Below are 22629 nucleotides of genomic sequence, written 5' to 3' on the forward strand. Positions count from 1 at the left end.
ATGTCTGTATAAATAATTATAACTCACACCTTTTAATTCTGCTCAGCAGGAACTGCTAATGTCTCAAAAGCAATTTAATAAAATTAAAAAAAAAAACATATTAAAGTAACTAGTCACAAATAATACTTCCCAGCATCAATAAACAACCTGTAATACAGCACCATTTGTTAAACACAACTTCATAGGTCCTTTCCATTTCTATTTATTTCCATGACATTAGTGTACTACAATTCTTTGCAGAATATTGTATAATCCACTCACAGTACCATTTTACATATTAACATTTTCAAATGTATCCCATGACAGCTCCTTTTACAACATTCATAGGTCTATTTTCAAACATTTCAGTTACGGTAATTTTTCTCCCATAGCCTAATTAACGTGTCCTGTAAGATCTCATAGTTACTGTAAAAAGTACAGCTGCATGACGCACGAATTCATATTGTTGACTACAGTTTTACACAGTTTTCAAACTGTTTGGATTATAATAGCAATAATGCTTATACAACAGAACTTTCTCAGAAGTGCACAAGTTCACTAAGGAACAGGGATACTCAGCAGATGAAATGCCACATGAGCCAGAGTACCTGCAGCTGCTATAATCTCCACATGGTGCTGCACTGGGCTACACACAAAAGGTATAACACACCTGCCTGTGTTATCACACAAAGGTTACCTACCTAAGAGATGTGGGATGCTGAGAGTCCGTGTATGATCAATGGAGAAATCAAGAAGAATCATCTTCTGGACATCTCTCTCTTTGACTAAACATCTCACTTGAACTAGAAGCTTGAATTCAGCAGACCCACCAAAGAGATGCCCCACTTTGAGTGCTTAGAATAAATGAGAAAGAAAGAACTAGATAAAATCAGAAATATCCCACAAAAGTTAAAGTAAATCCACTATTTTGAATGTTAGAAGTAATTCTAAAATACACAAAGATTATTTTTCTTCCTTTAAGGGACATTTTGACTCTCTTCTTCCTTTCCTAATTTGTGCAAGCTCTTTCCCCCACCCCTTTTTTGATAGAGGAAAAAGAAACAAAAATTTGTTCCCTCCTACCCTTCCCATTTCTCCATTAGCATCTATGGCAATCCCTCTGATGCATAACATTATATCATCGTTTTTTGAACTGATTTCCGAAGTTATTTCATTAGGTATATCTGTACCAAAATTGGTGATGTATGAAGGCTGAAATGTGTTTTGAGCCCTGCATCAGCACTGCAGACATTATTCTTATTTTAATATTGAGTGGCATTATGAATAACTGTGTCAAATCTGTTATTACATTGGCAGGTCTGTCAAGCTTCTTTCTTTCAGAGTGTCTTTTTTCCCTTGTTTGTTAAGACAAACTTGCAAATCTTAGTCAAATTCAATGCCCAAATTCACAAAGTAGTCTCCCGCGAGTGTCCTTAACACAATGGATTCCCATGAGTAAATTTTTCTGGAACTACACTCAGATTTATTAGCTCCCACACACAGCTATTGTTTAGAAGATCTGATTAAAGGGCCTGTTTGCTAAAACAAGTGTCAATTGTGCTTTCAGTAGCACTCAAATTGCCTGTAATATGGGGCAACCATGCTAAAGGAGAAGAATGCCCTTCTCAGCTGCAGTTTGAAGTATTGTAAACGAATTGACATAAAAAGCCAGAAGGTTTACACCATAGTGTCAGCAGTTCTTCCTCTGACTACACAACACTGAATTTGCAAGTAAAGTTAACAATATTTATAAAAAAAAAAAAAAAATAAAAAAATCAGTGGTATCCTATAGCAACAATATAAAAGGTTAACACACATTACCAGTCTATCTTAAGATAGATCACACTGATGATGAAGCTGAACAGCTTCCTGTAAATAGAGAGAACATCTACTAGAGATCTCAGATGAAGTCCAAATTTCCTCTAATCCTAAATATACTTGAATTAAAAGGTTTTGTTGCAGACCCCATGAGGTCAGGATTTCATCTCCTCACTTCTTCATGTTGAAGGCTACGCCCTTGAAAGTGTCAACTTGGATTCAAGAAAAAACTTTCATTAGAATAGTTTTATAGTATCTTCTAAAAGTACTTTTGAAATAATCTCAGTTTGGGAAATAATCTTAACTTCCAACGTTTCACACTCATGACTGTTTCTGTAGAATGCTATGGGGAGGACCAGGGAAGAGTGATAAATGTGAGAGCTCAAGCTCAGATGGTACATTCATCATACTTCAGAAGGCACTGCAGGAGAACAATGATGATGACACACACATAACAATAAAGATGAGGCACACTTCAGAGTTAAAAAAAGAGTCTGTATCTGTTAATCTTCTCCCAAAATATATAAGGATCCACATCTACCTCTAAATCTGGTGTCAAATGAACTATGAAGATAGTCACGTATTCAAGGATTACATTTATAACAGAAACATGGATAATGATGGCCATTACAGTACACTCCATCTTAATGTAAAAATGCATCCAATTTCTTTTTGATATGTTCAAAAGCATCTTTCCCCATATAGTCTATTCGCCCTTCCTCCCATTTCTTCCGTTCATCTTCTGGAATTGGTTCTTGTGGTTTGAAGTGAATAGACAGCTCTGAAATGGAATGTGCAACCTTGTTCTGTGGGAAGAAGAACAGTAGAAAAACAGTCAATTGGTTGATGTCCTTTCAGTGCTGTGAAGTTAAACCTTAAAATGTCAAACTTCTGCTTTGTACACTCCCAGTCAAAACAATAAAACAAACAGTATTCAAACATTAATTCCTGGTTTGATAATGTGATCTCATTTTCCCATGCTTTTACTACTTGCCATAGCATCTTCAACCATACCAAGCATTTACTTTACTTGTCTTAACTCAGACCTTGGCATATTCAGCAACAACACAGTAAGAATACTACAAATATAGCTTAGAGTATCTCCTACAATAAAGTTAACCATCTATCTGTGCAAATTTTGTCTTTCACATGTACTTAAGTTCCTAGAATTTTTGTTCATGTGTTTTATCTGATCTCCAGTGAGATAAGTCTTGTTTAGCAGATGTTGGTTGCGCTGTGCGCCATACTAGATACAAGTCCCTGATACCCTGCCATCCCTACCAGTGCCAACTCTGGCACTGGTGTCACACTGCCCAAAAGTGCAAGACCACAGAGGAGAGCCTAGTAGCTTAGGCTCCATGCCTGACTTGCTGTACACTTATCTTCCATTTGCTTGGAAAGATCACTTCAGCAGGTAAAAAACCAAACCAAAACAGAACAAAAAGATCCCAAATACAGCTTTGTTTGTATTAGTATTGGAGAGCTACATGCATAACACCATGCATTTATTACTTGGGGGCTAGCACAGGAAAATATACATTTAAAAACGAGAAGTTTCTTAAAGAAAACTAGAAGTTTTTTTAAAGAAAACTAGAAAGGGATCATGTTCCAGTATTGGAAGCAATTAAAGAATTACATATCTAAAAGCTTAAATAATTTATTTGCAGATTGCACCATAATTAGTTGAGATTTCCCAAAACAATGCTGGCAGCATCAATTGCATGTTATTGTTAATTGCATGCAATTATCTACAGATGTACAGTGCAGAAAGCTACTTGTACCAGTCCTGAGGTTTCCTGAAATGCAGGATGAAGGACAAGTTGTTCTGAAGGTCTGTCAGGCTCAGAGGGATGGACATTAAAACCGCTTTGTACAGCTTCACATACGGGTTGCTAAAATAGAGCCACTGAGGTTTTATTATGATAATATTTTTTTCATAGTTTCTTTATAATGAGAATTCATACAATACAAATCAATTTTATTCTTGGGGTAGGGGAAAGCGGTGAATAGGAGGAAAGGGAATAAAACATGTTATCACCAAAGACAAAATTCATCTTGCTCAGATTTAGCTATCAAAATGACATTGAAACTAAGCTCCTACTAGAATCAATCTAGGGTAAGTACCTCCAGAAGGCATCTCATCTCATCCTAAAATAGGTTCAAAGTGGCTGTCATTCTCCAGTGACAGCCTGGAAAGCTAGCTTATAATAGATGCCTCCACTCACAAGGCCAAAAAATATCTCATTTTAGGATAATCGCTCTATAACTCATGAGCTTTTTATATGCATAGAATAAGAACAGAACAATGCATTCCAAAACAGAGGCAAAAGAGATTGTCCAAAAAATACTGCCCAAAATATTTGCCTTTGCCAGATATCAATACATAAAAGATACACAGACCCCAGTCTCTTCCATCAAAACAAACCCAGAAGACTAAAGCTGAAGCGAAGCAACAAAAAGTGGAATGATGGTGTTCCTCAGTAAGAGAATTAGGATATTAATTTCTAATTAATACTATCTTCTGATAAACCATTCCTAGTAATTAAAAGATGTTTACACTTGAATTAAACTACTTGAAATGAATATTCTGGGGGGTTTTCCCCAAAAAAAAAACTAACTTGAAAATGTATCCCTATTTGGTTTGAGCATGTGAGGCACACAAGATATCATACCCTTTGCAAATAAATTATTCTTAACTTATAGAGCTGGAAAGTTTTCCATTTTCCTTCAGCCTTTCTACACTCAGGGTAGAAAAGAAGGAAAAGAAAACTACAGTTTTACTTTACAGAGTAACTATAGTCTAAAAGGATAAAGCACCAAACTGTCTTCATCTCACTAGAGGATAGTCCACAAGTTACAATAGCAGATGACATTAGAACATTAATTTTATATTCTCCCAATTGTACTTTGCTGCAGCATGGTTTGTCATACAACATGTAATGACTTAGACCTGCAGAAACATTGTGCTATTATGTCCAGCTTAATTCCTGTGTAAAATAAGGAGAGTCAGTGCAACAGAAACACCCAAATACAAGGATTGTGACAAAAGAACCAGGACCCCTGCAGTGTTTATCAGTGGATTATTTTAAGAGACTCCTTGTTGCCCAAATCACAAAAATCACATTTTGTTAATTACCTAATAACTTTCAGTACCTAGCCTCTTCATAAAAATTCAATGCAAACTCATTCAACCTCCCAACACATCATGTATGTGTCACTAAAGATTAAGAAATAATCTTTAGACTATTCCTGATGCTACCAAAAAAAATTCAGTACCTCCAGCTAACGTAAAGAAAATAAAATCTCCCAGATCAGACGCATGATTTAAAAATATCATTTTAGTGTATCTTTTACTTTGTTACTGAACATAGTAATATACAACATACTTACAGCTTCAAAAGCTAGTTCCTCAGGTGAACACGCCACAGGGTGTACTTCATGTATCTGCTCTGGAAGCACAGGCATTTGCAGCGAATTTGCCACACAAGGGCTGACCTTTTTTAGAGTAATTTCAACTCCACTGAAAGTGTGCTAACAAAAATAAGAACATCTCAGCACTGAAATACGATTTTGCAGGAAAGCAATACCTTATTTAAAACAGTTTCACTTCCTTAGAGGAATTTCAGTATTAGTGGAATAATTTAATAAATGCAAAAATATTTGCGGTCCAAGATTCAAAGCATGTTGCAATTTACATTTTTGAACTCATGAGTATGCCAGCATCACCAGGAGATAAATCTAACAGGTATTTCCACCTTCGTGTTACCATGGCTGAAATAATTTCTTAAGAAATTGTGCAGTAAAGAAATAAAGCATATTAGTATATGAGATCAAAAGGAGGGAGATAAAATCGGGAGTGAAGCCCAGGAAAAAGGGAGAGGTGGAGGGGGAGGTATTTTAAGATTTAGGTTTTATTTCTCATTACCTTACTCCAATTTGAGTTGTGATTAATTTCTCCAAGCCAAGTCTGTTTTGCCCATAATGGTGAACTGATGACTGATCTGTCCCTGTCCTTATCTCAACCCATGAGCTTTTCGTTATATTGTCTCTCCCCTGAGCAGTTCAGGAGGTGAGTGATAGAGCAGCTTTGGTGGGCACCTGGTGTCCAGCCAGGTTCAACCCACCACACCGTGTAATTCCTTCCTCTAGCAAGCACATAATTTTCAGATTTTTTTTTTTTTGTCATTTCAGTATATTCCCTCTACCCCCTTATCAGTTACCTTGCACTCTTCAGATTCTGACTCTTCCATCTTTTGAAGTTTTTCTAACAAAGGCAGTATACTGGCACTGTATATGTTCCACCAGAGGGAGAGAAATGACAGTTGATGTAAAGATCCATCGGTGGTGCCATCCTGCATAACTTTCTTTGTTTGAAGGTCGTATTTGTAGTTCCAGGGCTTTCTTGCTCCCAGGAAATGAACAACTTTGGCATCTCTACCAAAACTGTAGAGATTAAACACACAGGTCTATACATTAAGTATTTTTATTATTTTTTTTTTAGCCTATATAAACTGCTAAAGAAACATGCTTACTCTCACTGGTGACGTAATTTCGACATTTTGCAACAGCAACACATTCAATATGAGTATATGTATTCATAGGTTTTTAATTAGTCTCAGGGATCTTTTTTAGTATACAGAAAACAAAATGAAACAAAACTGCACTGCCATTTGTTTTCAGGTGCTGATTCTAGCAGAAAAGGTCACGAAGGAAACTGACAGTCCTCCTGCATTTGCTGTTCACAAATAAATATCACTTTGAACACTGAATCAACAAAATTGGTTATTAGTGAATCCATACTAATACATCACTAAGTGCATCACCCTAAATTCACCTTCCAGCAAGAGTATTTTGTGCAACTGGAACAGTAATTCATGACATCCTAAAGCCAACTTGCCTTCTGCCAGAACTTCTAACTGCATTGTTAGAATTCATATAATTGCTAGCACAATTTTTGTTTCATAGAAGAACTTCAGAAATGGGTTTATAAAAAAAATTTTAAAAAAAACCCAACCAACCAACCAACCAAACAAACAAAAAACCACAGAAACAGAAAAAAGAGCAACAATGACTCTTTCTCATGGAACTGATTGAGAAAAGAAGGGAACAACTTTCAATGTAAAGGTGTTGGAACCTAATGCTAAAGTAATCTACATCTGTTCAAACATCACAAAAGCTTCTCTGAAAAAAGAAATATGAGACAGTGTAGGCAACTCTGGTACTCTGTGTCCAGATGCCAGACACTCTTATTGCATTTAAGCTTCTACTGCATTTAACCTTCTACAGAGGTTTACAGTCAGTCAGAAGTGTTACTACTTACTGATTGAAAGCAGGAACATAGGTGTATACAGCACTGCTGCTTAAGTTGTAGAGGAAAGGTAAGTGTTTGCCAATATCTGCTGTTGCCCAGTTGCTGAAGAAGCTATTCAACAAGCCTTGATCACCCCCTAAAGAATATGCAAACTGGAATTACTACAATTATTCATACACTCAAATTTACATCAAAATTTCAATCCAAGGATGGAAGTGAGACTTGTGTGTTCATGGCACTGTAATTTGGACTTGAAAATATGGCCATGTAAGCAGGTACAAGTGAATAATACCTGATCCACTCCGATGCAAGTTCAGGGTAAACGAAGTCCTATTGTAAGATATGAAGAAAGAAATAGGAAAGGTGTTTGTCTCCCTCAGAGCAAAAGACTGAAGATCAGCTGTATTTTTCTCTCCTAAACCAGATAGCAAAAGCTTACTGAGCAAGACTAAGGCACAATGTTCCTTCATTGCCCTTTTCTGGGAAGCACTGTCCACAAGAACTCAATGGGTTTTAAGTATTCTGTAAGGGGCAAAGGTCTGCACCCTAAACTTTTGTGGGGGCACAACTACATAAAGCCTGAAGAACTCCTGCCTGCCTCTATTCTGTCTGAGAGCACGCAAGCTATGGAAAAACAGCTTACTGAGGAGTCCGTCTTGCACTTTATCCTTGTGCCCTGCCCCTTACCATCAAAGCTGCCGTGTTCAGCTGCAAACTGGAGCAGTAGGTTGTAAGTTTTCAGAGAAGGTCGGAACACAAATACACCACTATTAAAGCAGTCAGGCCAGCCAGAGTCAGGAGCTGCTGAAAACTCTTCCCGATCAAACAATTCATCAACATTGCAAAGCACCTTAGCGACAGTAGGATGAGAGAAAAAAATATTAGAGCAAAGGTTTGTCTGGAACATGAGTTGCTAAACCAGTACCAATGGAGTGAATTGCTAGTTTGGCCAAATATATAGCTTGCAGGGCATAGAAACCAATGACAATGCAAAATATGCTAGGTGTCAGAACCTCTATTTTTAATATAATAAGGCATCATTAAGTGTGGTTCTCCATGATTTCTCTGTGTCCTGGATTCAGCAGTAGCAGTCACAATAGCTTAAACCATGAAACTCTGATAAAAACCACAAAGCCTGTGAAATTATTTCAGGAACCTCAGAGACCCTCCAGAAGGTCCCTTTAAATATTAAAAGATACCACAAAAACACCCAATTTTCTTCTTTCTTAGCTCACCTTCCTATAGTCCATTATTCTCAGTAACTGCAGCAGAGCCAAATAAAAGCTGGGAATCCAAGTAATTTGAGTGACAGCCTGACAGACTGACTGAAGGGGTAGAAGAAAAACTCTCTCTTGTCACCAGTTTTCTAACATAAGCTAAGCTCAGAGGTTTGCTTTGGTTTGTTTTTTAAGTTTCACAAGGTAGTGGGAAAAATCAAAGCAGGTGAAGGCCCAGATCACTTTTAAAGTTGGTGGGAAGACAGCTGTTCAGCTGCTGAATGTCTTAGCCACTATGAAAAGCAAGGGAAGAAATGCTTTTTAGAAGAAAGCTTACTTCATTGAATTTGAAAACAACTACTTGCTTCCCTCCTTTAACTTTAACGTAAAGCAGGAAATCATAGGCCTCCCTCCCTCAGCCAGTGAGAAGAATAACTTAATTTGGTTGCTAATTTAAATACAAGCTTATTAAATTAAAATGCATCACAGTCTTCCAAAGTGAGCCATGTAAGTGCAGGGGAAGGCTGACGTGACTGTACTTGCCCAAACTATGGCCATTTTTAACTCTCTACTTCTAAAAAGTAATTTAAAAAATATATTTTAGAAGTTATTAATATTTCTGGGGTTTTGGGGCTTATTTTTTTTCCATTTTAAAACTGGCCTGCCTTCCTAACCAAATTCCAAACAAATATGTATGAGAGAGATCTATTATAAACATCTGTAAGAAGCCGACTTGCACAGAATTATTTTGTGATGCCTTTTGAGAACAGTCATGAGGCTACTCTCAAACCAGGATTAGCTGCTATGCTGCCGGAAAAACTGTGAACATTGCCAAAACATGCCAGCTGGAGCTCCTGTGACCTTGGGACCACCAGCAAATTTGGTCACTTCATGGGACAGCAGGCTGCTTGATGAGGAAGTATTCCACACTCAAGAGCAGCTCTTTGAGGCAGACACAAACGTTTCCACAGCTCCCGCTCTACTCACCAAAGTGTCTGCATCCATGAAGACACATTTGCTATAATGAGTAAGAGTCCAACAATGAAGCTTAGTGAAGGTTACACCCAGCTCTGGCCTCTGCATCAGAGCCAAATGGACTGAGTCAGCACTATCAAGCACATTCACCTCGATTACTTCGTCAAATACGCTGTGGAGGACAGACCTACCAGAGCAAGCAGTGGAGAGAAAGAAGGGAATTTAGAGAGGTTCAGAGTCGACTTCTGGCATGAGAACAGTGATATACAGCACCACATTAATTATAACAATAGATTGATTGGTTAGGATGAGAAGTCAGAAGTGAAAAGCTCTTATTAACAGCCTGCTGAAGTGATAGCAGTTTATCAGGCCATAAACCATTCCACTACCATTCTACTTTTGAGTTGTAAGCACAACTCTGACAACTCAAAAGCAGCAAGTGCTGTATGGAGAAGAAACCAGTCCTTATTTTAGTTACCTAATCTTCTAGAGAAACACCAATGAAAATGAAACACCAATGAAAACACACACTGCCAGCACATACGTTTACACCTATTATGCCCAAGTATACTCAGCTGCAAAACTGCACCTTTTAAAACAGGCAATATATACTTGTTTACTACTACACATCCTTTAAAATGAGACTTTTTTCTATGCATATCTTTTCATGGGAATTTTATAGGGGATACCCTATAAAGAGACTTTTTTAAACTCAGCTTATTTGTTTGCATTACACTATTAACAGCAAAGTTCCTGGATGTCATATAAACACAGAAAAATAAAAGCCTGTGCTGATTATCTAGGTTACAGAGTCATTAGCTTGTCTGACTCATCTGCAAGGAACAGTAGTTAACTGTGAAAGAAGAACAGGTACAGATTTTTAGAAGCATACTTCAGTGATGTGTTTTTTTTAAAAAATGCTATTCTTGATTAAAAATACATTATAAAGGTTTTCCTCCCCACTGAATGGGGAGAAAAGAACCTGATGGTCTTTATATCCACCCAGGAACTTTCCAGTGTTCTGACAAAATCCATATTTCAAAAAGCCTGTAGAAACATATTTCTTTACATTTAATCATAGCAAAAATGGGAAAATCCCTTTCTTGAGCCAGATCAATTGCAAATACTTTCACATGGCATACAGAAATCAGGAACTTGCACTCTTCTTAAGCCATAGCAGAATTAAGAGTTTAAGCAGCTATGGCATGTCATGTTCCTTTTAACAAGCAATACAGTCCTCCAAATAACAGAGCTTGAGTTCAACAGATCCATTGAGATTTATGTATAAGCAATCCTGTAGTGTCCTTAAAACCACATCCCAAATTGGAAACTGATTAAAAAGAAGTAAAAATATATTAATTTCTCATCATGATAGCCATGCACCAATATTTTAAGAAGATTAGTCATCTAAAACTGAGATCCTGTGGGGTTTTTTGAGTTCTGATGTCATGGGTGGTTACGTATTGCTCTTTCTAAAAGAGAAACACTTTGGGGGGGGGAGGGCATGGGGGGGAGGGGATAGTAGTGCCTTTATTTTGTGTCAAAGCAAGACATGAAAACAGCAGCTCCTAAACTTTCAGATTATGTTACCAGTTATGGGCTTTAGATAACTTCCAGCAACAAGCTCTCATTTTGCAAGTGAATTCTTATCAGGATTACAATCTTACCATGGATATTATTTGGATCTCCTCTCAGAAATCACTAGCCAAGGGGGAACTTCAAGGTGTAATACTGTGAAATCCACAGGAAGCCTATTAAAATCTTCCATGCTGTTGTTTATTCTTTCATAACATCAATGTCCAAAAATACATGAATACTTACCTCAACCCACTGGAAACCTCTGGTGTAATTAGTACGGCCAATTTTCTAGACGTTCTATGGTTCCTCAATGACTGTCCAAGAACGAGAGCACCTTGACAATACACATCATTGGTAGCAAGGGTCACAAAGGCTTGATCCGTTACTGTAAGCAAATATTCAGAAGAGTCACTTTACAGCTTTAGATCACCTCTTTTGGCAGGTTCCTTCCTCCTCCAGCTAACCCACAGGCTGCAGCTTATAACAAGCTGCAGTTCCTGTGATAAGCTCTTTTCCCTCCCAAACTCCCCCAGAAGACACAACTGAATAGAAAGCCCAGTGAATATGAGTGCAGAATATATGTCTCTGAATTTTATTATGTTTTGTTTGCCTCATTTACATAATACCAGTTATGAAGTTTTTGGACTAACCTTAAACCTTAAAATTACCTGGGTCTTATTGCCTAAACACAATGACAGTCAAAAAAGCCAAACTGTAAATATTTAGATTTTATGTTTAACTAACACAGTGTAATAAAACTGATAAGGAAAACATTCTTGTTTATATAGTACCAAAAGCTAAGGAAACAACAGGGTGTTAAGTATAGCCAGAAACATCCTTCTTTCCATAACGTCACTGAATCAGCCCAACAGGCATTATTCTTTGCTCTGTCCTCTTTGTACTGGAGTAACTGGTGCTGGCCCGAATGCACCTAGAAGCTAAGGATCCCTATCTCAAGTAGCTCTAAGAAAATTAGAAGTCTTCCTTCTTGTCAAGAAATACATGTGAAAAAATGTTGCAATATAAAAGAAAGCAGGCCACACACTGGCACAACAGGAGACATAATGTATCTTGCAGAGATACCAAGCATGTGGCAGTATTACCAGGGGCTGCTTCTTCAGCTCTGACCTCTGACAGAACCACTGTTATTGTGGTTCTCCTGGGGAGAGCCAGAACCTGTGATTCAGCAAGGTGAACACCTCCTCAGAGCAGAAGGAAGACCTCAGCATTCTAGGCTGCAAAATTAACCAGAACAAGATGAGTGGGTCACACAGATGAGGGGAATTCCACTGAGCTCTACAGACCTTCAATAAATAATTGTTTAAATACACCATCATCTTAAGGGACACATAATTATGTTAAATAAATTAAAGGAACCAAACAATAACAACAACATAAACACTCTGTCATGCAGTTTCCAGGCTCTGTGAGAGACACTAGGAAAGAATCTCACAGAACTAGTTATAGAGAACCTAGCAAACGACCTCATGGCTGCCTCAGCAAGATGCTGCCAAAATGAACATGTTCAAACCTCTAACTTAATATCAAGGCATGCAATGAAGGATGGTGGGTGCTGGTGACAAGCTCTAGGGTGCTAAATATATTACACGTCCTCCAAATCCAGAGCACAGCACAGACCCATTGGTATGCATCGCCCTTTTTTGCCTTACTTCCCATTCATCTCCAGCCAGACCTTAATTCAAATCAAGCACATACAACTTACGTTTGCTGACACTGTAACAGATTTCTGCACCTCATGAGAATTCCACTAGTGTTGGCCAAAAATAATGAATCATCCATCCAAATTTAAACCAGTTTGCAGGTCCCTTTTACCCCGTAAAATAGTTTCCAGGCTGAGAGAGTTAGGGTTGTTCAGCCTGGAGAAGAGAAGACTCAAGAGAGACCTTGTAACAGTCTTCCAGTACCTAAAAAGGGCCCACAAGGAAGCTGGAGTGGAACTTTTTAGAAGGTCATGCAGCAACACGACAAGAGGGAATGGCTTTAAACTGAGAAATGGGAGCTTTGGATTAGATAGTGGGAAAAAAAAAAAATCTTCACTGTGACGGTGGTGAGGCCCTGGCACAGGTTGCCCAGAGAAGCTGTGGCTGCCCCATCCCTGGCAGTGTTCAAGGCCAGGCTGGATGGGGCTTTGAGCAACCTGGTCTAGTGGAAGGTGTCCCTGCCCGCAGCAGAGGATTGGAACTGGATGATCTTTGAGGTCCCTTTGAACCCAAACCATTCTGTGATTCTATGATCCCTCAGCTAAGCAAACTCCTGTAACATTTTTAATCACAATTTCCAGAAGAAGCAAATGAGCTTTCAAATCTCCTGTTATCATAATGGCTCAAGCAAGTTATGGGTGCTCCAGAAATAATGAATAAGGAGTTGCTTAAACGGAGTGTTTTAAAAGGACAGTTGTGCAAGTAAACTGCTTCTACTGCAGTTTTCCAAAAGGTTAAGCAAATAAATCTAAGCATACATAAAAACCAATACAAAACAAAACCCCTGAAAGCTACTTTAGCAATAAAATTATTCTCAAAAGATACAAAGAGTCAGCAAAGAAAAGCACTTTCGGCAGCAAGATCTTCAGCCAAATAAAGGTAATAAAACAGCCACTGAGAGGAACGTGGGAGGTAGGTTAATACGAAAAGCAAACTGTGAAATGAGTGGGAGTTTAAATCTTAAAATACTGTTTTAAATAACAGCCACAAAACTGAACACATAATCTTCTTATTGCTTCTGCAAATTCTTTTAGCTACAGAAGCTAAATCTTTACTTAAGTAATACATATAAAAATACACAAGCTACTCATCAAATAGTTCAGTGAGCTGGTATGGTGAATTACCACATCCTATATACACTTTCATGCCCTGTACTGCTGGGGCAAAGGCTTTGGTCAGAACCACAAGGACTGCCAAAAAATACAGCTTCTAAGAAACTCTGGCTAACACCTCACACAGAAAAGAAGCCAGTTGTCTGGTTTGAGAATCAGATGTGGGACACATATTATGGCCTTTCTAATAAAATGAATCATTACAGAGATAATTAAACTATGGACTGCAACCATGCAACATTAAAATATTCCTGATGCAAAGATAGAGGCATGTCCTAGTAATTTTAAAATCGTACAGGGGCATCACTGATCTGTTAAGAATCCTTAGGGAGATAAAAAAAAAAAAAAAAAAAAAAAAAAAAAAAAAAAAAAAAAAAAAAATTCTATCATTAATTGTTCTTACATCTAATCCCCATTTTCAAGGAAGAAAACTTGACTTGCCTCATTTATGAAGTTTAACCATGTCAAGTGCAAGGTCCTACACCTGGGTCGGAGCAATCCCAGGCATGGTTACAGGTTGGGCAAAGAAGAGATTCAGAGCAGCCCTGCGGAGAAGGACTTGGGGGTGTTGGTCGATGAGAAAATGAACATGAGCCGGCTTCAGTGTGCACTCGCAGCCCAGAAAGCCAACCGTATCCCGGGCTGCATCAAGAGGAGCGTGACCAGCAGGTCGAAGGAGGTGATCCTGCCCCTCTACTCTGCTCTCGTGAGACCTCACTTGGAGTATTGTGTGCAGTTCTGGTGTCTTCAACATAAAAAGGACATGGAACTGTTGGAACAAGTCCAGAAGAGGGCCATGAGGGCGATCAGGGGACTGGAGCACTTCCTGTATGAAGACAGGCTGAGAAAGTTGGGGCTGTTCAGCCTGGAGAAGAGAAGGCTGCGTGGAGACCTCATAGCAGTCTTCCAGTATCTGAAAGGGCTTATAAGGATGCTGCGGAGGGACTATCCATTAGGGACTGTAGTGATAAAACAAGGGGTAACGGGTTAAAACTTCAACAGTGGAAGTTTAGATTGGATATAAGGAGGAAGTTCTTTACTGTAAGGGTGGTGAGGCACCGGAATGGGTTGCCCAGGGAAGTTGTGAATGCTCCATCCCCGCCAGTGTTCAAGGGCTGGAGAGAGCCTTCGGTGACATGGTTTAGTGTGAGGTGTTCCTGCCCACGACAAGGGGGGGTTGGAACTTTACGATCTTAAGGTCCTTTCTAACCCTAACTATTCTATGATTCTATAATGTCCTTTGAAACACTGTCGCTATAAGTAAATGTTTTATTTTTATAACTTACAACTAAGGATCAGGTCTTCAGATACACTTGTGAAAGTACCCTGTTTATTCTGAAAATTCCCATTTAACTGAAATCAATGACAATACTGTGTTGAATCTAATCTATATAGGGTTTCACTCACTGACTAAGCTGCAAAAGAATATTTGATCTTTCAACTTTGAAAGCCAAAGGTGTAGGAAATTAAAATTCATTGCAGCTGGATTTTGGGGATTGTTTGCTTGTTTTTTTTTTTTCTGAAAGTGTCAAGCACACCATTATGCATAACTTTCAATTCCGTGTGCTAAAAATAATTTGATTTTTCACAGAAAATACCTAGTGTGAACAGTATCCAGTTTTCAAGCAAACTGTTTTCAAGCTGTGGAACCCTATGGCTAACACCATTAAGGCTTAGTGAATTATGAGAAAACTAAGTGTATGATTAGAATCACACTAAACTTGTGTTGTATGAATTTATAAATCTGCTCATTTCTCTTGTCTGGATTGCCACACAGCATATCAAGATGCAAATTCAGAAATCATTATTCTCAGCAGTGGCTCCTCAATTTTAATACCTAGCAATAGTTGCTTAGAACAAACCAAGGATTTTCAAGCAAGTAAGGTGAATTATCTTAGCACCCACTCTGCACCTACAGACAGCAACAGAGACAAGACAGTAAAAGTAATATGAATCACCATAGTCAGGGTGATCTTACGTGAAACTTGTTAACAGGTTGTTTTAGCCAAGGATCACCAACTTCTTATGCTACTTACTCATAGAAGGAGTACCTCTGACACTGCCAGAGACAAAATTCTTCAACAGGCCTGAAAAACAATTCCAGGGCAGCCAAAAGCCTTACTTAGAATCTGCACCAGCAAGCAGACAGGGTGGCGCTCGCTTTGATGTTCAAAGAAATGAGAGAGGGAATGGATAAACACTAGGTACTCACTGAGAATCAGTACTGACTCATAGTAACAAGCACTGAATGAACCGCATGCACCTGCTAACTTCAAGACATGTTTCAGTGCGGTAGGGTTTATTTCCATAATTCACTAGACATAGCTTTTAAAGCATATTTTGGTCTTTCTACTGATAGGCAGAGAAAGTATAAATGTGCTCTAGCTATGGCTCCTGGAGTAATGACTCAAAAATGCCAAGTTGTCCACTCTGAAATTCAATAGGAGACCAGACAGTCATGTGCTTTGACTTTTCTACAAGTATATTCTAAACAACACATTGCCCTTTTATGCATAAGAGTAGGTAAATCAACAGCTATAATCCTCCAAGAGGCTGGTTAGGTCCCCAGTATGTACTGCTATTCACGCAAGCGTTGCACAACTGCTTGCTTAAATTCCTCCCTGATACTATCTGCTGCTCTTCTGTCACCTACCTGCTTCTACTTCAGACACAACCTGCAGTACAGGCAGGCTGCAGTCTGGATCTGTGCCCACCAAGCCCAAAGTGCGTTTCTGAAATCCTGAGTGACAATGACATAACACAGCCCCAGCTCACTGCATGTTTTCTAGCAAGTTTGTTACTCGCCTTCCCACACATAGGTCTCTGCATCCTCTCCCAGCAGTACATCTCAGTGAAGACGTGTTAGACTACGGCAAAGATAAAGAAAGCTACAGGCCTTCTCACCTGTCTGGCCCAGCACAACCATAACAGAAGCACTTGGCACAGAAAGCTTTGCTCCAGCTGGCGCCCACAACCTTAAGAGCAGTATAAACAGGTAAAATGAATAACGATGCCAGACAATAACCTGTGTCAGATCACCATCAGAAAACATTGTACAAGTTTGCAGCAAAGAGGCAGTTCTTGCCCTAGTAAACAAACACAAATTTTAATCCCTTTGCTTCCCCTAGAATGTTTCTACCTATTGGCCTGGGTCCAACAGTAGAAACATTTATGCTATCAATGAAGGTGGCACAGCAACACTTTACACAGACCTTTTTCTAACAGAATAGAAATTGAAATTTGTCAGCATACAAGATTTCTCTTGGTCTAACAAAGTTCTGCCTGATCCAAAACCAGATTCTTTCTTATCTTTTATTAAAGCAATGCTGAATTTTACTAGACAGGATTAAAACTGTTATCTTGGAAGGCTACAGAAAGAGGACTTACTTCTCAATTTGTGTAGCTTTTACAATGTATATTTCAGATAAGAACTGTTACCTTCTCCTTTAAGATCCTGCAGTTTCAACAAAGAGTAAATGATCCTTACGAAAAAACAAATGCAACAATATTATAACATGCAAATAAGTGTAACAAATAAGCACTCAAAGGTAGTCCCAAAATAGTAACACGCCAGTTTGGAAACAAATATTTAAAATTGCCTGAGTAATCCAGGGACAGCTCAGAGGACTTGATAGGTATCAAGTTAGATGTTTCCAGTCTTTCTTCCACCAGTGTTGAGGTGCCACATACACGGATTCAAACTCAGGATCCAGAAGGCCGAATGCCCCAGGTAGCTGTCTCTGATAACCTTCAAATGGTTCAGAGCCCTAAACCAGTCCCTCACAGCTTTAAGGACATCTGAATAAAATCAATACCACTGGAACATAGAAAGGGGTGTGAGAAGGACTTTTCTGAGCCTGCCTCAGGTCAAGGGAGCCCACCCTGACCTGTCACTCTGCAGATGCCTCAGAAGAGCGCACAGAGGCCTGGGCGGGCCAGCCTGTATCTACAAGCAGGATACATAAGTGAGTTCAGCTCTTTCATTGCACCAGCCAGACGGTTTAAATCCTAATCTGTGAGCGCTAATTACAGCAAAGCGGTCTGCGATAACCAAACAGCGCACACCCCCTCCCGCCCTCACCGCAGGCCGCGCGGGAACCGGCCCAGCGCAGCCCCACGGCGCCGGCGCTGCTGACCACAGTGGAGAGGTGCGGGGACACGCGAGGGCAGCCCGTGGGGCTGAGCCCGGCGGCGGGGCCCGCGGTACTCACCGGACATCCTGCGGGTGGCCGGACAGGGGCACTGCCCGCGGCGCCGCCTCCGCCGCCTCCTCACCTGCTGGTGGCGAGCCCGCTAAGTGGCGCGATGTAGGATTAGCCTCTTTCCTGCTGAAGACAGTAGTACGTGAACTACATCCGCAGGGGCTCCTGCGCAGCGGCCCACAAACGACAATAGAGGCAGAGACCGCTTGGGAGGGCTGGCACGACCCACCGACCCATCCCGACCTCCCGGCGCTGGCTTTACAGCAAGGGGCCGTGCCCTCCTCGCCCTCTGCCCCGTGGTGCGCTATGGCAGCGCCCCGCTCCTGAGGCCCCGGCAGCCGCCACGGACCCCGCACCTGCGGCTGCTCCGGGACCAACCTCTGCCCGGCACCCCTACAGCCCCACGGGGGGAGGCGGCATCGCGGCGCCTCCTAGCGGTGAGGCGCGGAGGTATCGCCCCATTGGCTGCTGCGCGGCGGCCCCCACCCTTCCCACCCGGCGCGGGCGGTGGCTCCCCGGGGTGCCCTCGTCACGGAGGGGGCTGAGGGGGGTTTCCCTTCTCTTTACTTTTCCCCTTCCTCTTCTCCATTTCCCCTTCCCCTTCCTTTCCCCAGAGAGAAGCTGGGGGAGACGCTACCGTGCAGCCCTCTAAGGAAAAAAACACCAGTGCCGTCAGTGGTGAGAACGGCAGAGCGTGGAAAAAAGATCTCGGAGCACGAGTAGGATGAGTCCAGCGTGACCTATGGTAACCCAGACACATGGGGTTCACTCTGAGTTAAGGGAGTCTGCCCCTTAGCTTCTTTGGAGCCATCACAAGCCTAAGGCTGCATACACGGTCTGATAACTTGTCACTCAGATAAGTAAACAGATGTTTTCAGAGACATTGTTCAGTTCAGAGGGCAATACATATATTTTCACAAATACATACATAGATGCACAGGTATTTCCACAACGTGTTTTTGAGGTAACCATTACATGTTACTTAGACACACAGCCTCTCTGCAGGGTAAGTTTAGGCTAATGTGGTTCAGCCAGGGCATTTCTGCATCTAACTGTTCTGTGGACATCAGTAACTACTTAGCAGACGACAGCAGTGCTAGGCAGTGTGCCACCAAAGAAAATGCACATACCACTCAACTATTTAAACCATTACTTCCAACAATTTGCCATCAGTGCTGCCACTCCAAGGTGTAGTATTTATTCTCTCACACACTGGAGGTATCCTAAAGGTCTACTGGAGAAGAGGACATCATTGCTTTGGTAGTGCCAAGGTGTTTGAGGAAGGAAGGACCTAAATGCATAGGAAATTAAACTTTACTTATCCCGCAAAACCAAAATTTTTTGGGAAGTGTGTTCATCATCTGGTTATATAGACAGGTCAACTAAACTGTACTTGTGAGTGTCAAGATCTCTGTTGTGGATAATTTTACTGTCAGATCAGTTTCGATTGGTGGACTTCATAAAGAACAAAAGCATTTCCTTGGTAATAAAAGTGATGTCTCCATTTAGATGATTTTCTGTTTCACTTGTACGCCAGACAACATTTTATGGTATAGAATAGATTTAAAATGTCAGAAACAATAATACAAGCTACAGTTCTGATGGTCTGACAACAGTTTATATTCTTTCCTTCCCCTCATGATTTAAATGCATTAGAACTTCCCTACATAACCCACCAATTAGCTGAAATAATAGTAATAGTAATTATTACAATTAATATAAAATTGTTATTATTATCATCATTATCCTAGTTAAAAGGGAAATTAACACTGAAAAGTGTGCCTGCACACTGGTATACTGATTGATAGTGTGTTGATGTAATTAGACCAAAGAGCTTCAGGGGTTTAAGTCCTCGGGTGGGCAGGATTTATCATGGGGTTTGCTCAAATTCTCCATAATAAAATCTGCTTTTTGGTTAATACTATTAAAGTACTGTAAACAAATTTAAATAAATTATAATATTTCAAAAGCAAAAATGTTAGTAATGCACCCAGATCCTTCTATGGACACTGCTCCTGGGGGAAAAAAAAAACCCTAAAAAAAAAATAAGAATTTCAGCCCCCCCCCCCCCCCCCCAATTCTTTAATTTGAAGCATTTCTTTCTTTCCCTAAGTAGGACATAGGTGAATTTGTATGTAAAAGGTATCAGCTGCCATATGTCCAGAAAGTAATGAAACAAACAAAACTCAGATCATCTTAAATGAAACACAGTATGTGTTTATTGAGAATTCTCAAGAGAAAGAAGCAAAATACATACTTTCATTGTTAAACAACTGAAGTGGTAGCACTAACATTTCATTAATCAAAACTTTATGTCTACCTGGCAAAATAGACGCCAATCTGTTTTAACTAGTGGCATTCAAAATTAGTACCTTCAAAGAAATATCAAGTGTCCATGATAACCCCATTAAAAAGATGTTCTCATTCACAAGTTGAAAGTAATAACCACAAAGTTGTTCATTTGGTTTTTGTGTTGTCACGATGCTTCTGTATTTAAACTGATGTACGTTAGAATTTCTTACTTTCAGGATCAAATTAAGATTATGGTAATCTCCTCGGCAACTGTTATATATCCATTTCATATATAATTTATGTAAGATGGTATTTGACTTTCTGAGAAGAGTACTTTTTCGGATTATGTCTTTCAATAATTTAATAAACACAAAATCATGTTTACCTCCATCTAAATGGAATTTCTGTCAGAAAAAGCATCATCCACATATAAGATGGAGATAAAAACACACAGATTTCCTTCCTGTTTTGAAGAGTTTTCTAAAATGCCTGTATTGCATAATTACATTGGTGAACTACTAGTTTGGCCAGCTTTCATCTGCATGTCCTTCATTTGCTAATATTTTGAATCAGTTAGTGAAATTAAGACACAGAGACTGCAAAAGTGTTAGTTTTTGTTGATAGATGTGTCTACATAAGGACATCTGTTAACACGGCAAGGCTGATCAAGAACAAGGGAAAAAGATGAAACAGCCTTGCTGTCAAAACTATCTCAACTGTACTTGCATGTATGTATGAAGTTTCAAAGTTGGTGTGACATTGATTTTACAGAATAGAGTGTCACAGACTCCTTCTAAATGATTCAGAAAACTTTGTACCTATTTCTCCTTTACAGAAATGATTAATAGTATGGTTCTTTCTTAAAAAAACAAACAAACAAACCATGGCAGATTAATGCTTTTGAAGGCTCCTAGAGCAAGGCCTAAGTTTTCAAGAAGAGAAACAAAATTTACATCAGATTCCAGTTCCTGAGAGGATCTAAACCTCATTTCAGTAATAAATAAATTAATAAATAAAGAAAATCAGCGAGTGTTACTCTCATTTTTTATTTTTTTAACAGTGGTTTACCAATTTACATGTTCTTTTCATGCATTATTTTAAAATTCAGAATTAATTTTCTGCCTGTAACTCCTTTCACTTTGCTAGAATTTAGACATAAATATAAAGGAAATGGACTCAAATTTTCAATCCTTTATACAACCTCCAATCTTACTTAAACATTATAGAAAACACAGAAATATCATAGATGAATGATAAAATGGTTTGGGTTGGAAAGAATCTCAAAGTTCATCTAGTTGCAACCCCCTGCCATGGGCAGGGACACCTTCCACTAGACCAGGTTGCTCAAAGCACTGTCCAACCTGTCCCTGAACACTTCCAGAGAAGGGGGAGAAGGGGCATCTATATACCAAATATACTAATGAAACCCGATATGTGTTAATGGAAATGTCAATTTCCTTATTCCTATTCTATCTGAAGTAATAAGTATTTGGGGTAATTTTAAAAATTGAGAAAAAAAAAAAACTTCAGTGACTCAAATGCTCCCAAAACAAAATATTTCCATTTTTAGCTTATATTAAACTTGATTTCTTTGTTGTTTGAAATAACTTCTGAGTCAAAATGCAGGCTGGAGAGTCCAATAGAATCCATGGCTATTTTAAGCACATCTTTGATGACGTAAAGCTCAGGGTGCAAGAAGGATATCAAATGAAAGGGAGCAGGCCTGCAGGGTCTCAACAATACGTTCATTAGAGGAAGATTTCCTTTTGTCAGTATGAGAAAGTAGAAAAACACTGTCAGATCTGTGGGCCGAATGTTGCCCATCAAAGGAGACTGTGATCAGAGGGCAACTCTTCTTCCAGTGATTTATACTGTAGCCCCACCTGAAAGATGAAGATTGAACATTCATTGTGTCCACAATGGGTGCTCTTTGCCAGTTTGAGGGGACTTTTTTTTGCCTCAGTCCTTTTAAGGCAACAGGCAGGAACTTCTTATCTCTGGATATGTATAGACAGCCCTCCCCATTTTTTCTCACTTCACATTTCCAGAGATACATGGGATCACTGACCTGATGCTTTACTCGCACCACGGCCATTCAGACAAAGGAAAATAAGAAAACTGTTGGTACCCTGATGGCACAAATATCTATTTGTGATGATGGCCTTCACAGTACTGACCAATCTATCCCAAGGCATCTCAGGCCATGCTCTACTCCAAGCTTTACCCCAGCACCTAGGAAACAGTGGCTGCACAGATCTCACCATGGCATCTCCAGGCTGTCTTTCTGAATCAGCAGGGGATCCCATATCTCTCAGAAATGCCTGCAAAGCTGCATACACCTCCTGTGCCTCACTCATGTCATAGTTGTTAGTCCCATTATAGAACAAATAAGGTGAATTAAAGGTTTGAATTGACCTCTATGCA

The 22629-nt window shown here is 39.6% G+C and overlaps 1 protein-coding gene across 1 annotated transcript; it reads right to left on the reverse strand.

Moving 5' to 3' along the window:
• Positions 1-1360: 1360 nt before the first annotated feature.
• GYG2 (glycogenin 2) lies at positions 1361-22562 on the reverse strand (the record flags this gene model as incomplete). Its single annotated transcript, XM_080613525.1, is given in 14 exon segments — positions 1361-2603; positions 3579-3689; positions 5188-5328; positions 6018-6240; positions 7118-7244; positions 7796-7958; positions 9313-9487; positions 11122-11263; positions 16365-16451; positions 16616-16686; positions 17923-18020; positions 18023-18078; positions 18551-18653; positions 22467-22562. Coding segments are annotated over 14 exon segments (1755 nt in total). The 3' UTR covers positions 1361-2441.
• Positions 22563-22629: the final 67 nt, after the last annotated feature.

The sequence above is a fragment of the Psittacula echo genome (assembly GCF_963264785.1).
Source record: "Psittacula echo genome assembly, chromosome: 3".
Classification (NCBI taxonomy): domain Eukaryota; kingdom Metazoa; phylum Chordata; class Aves; order Psittaciformes; family Psittacidae; genus Psittacula; species Psittacula echo.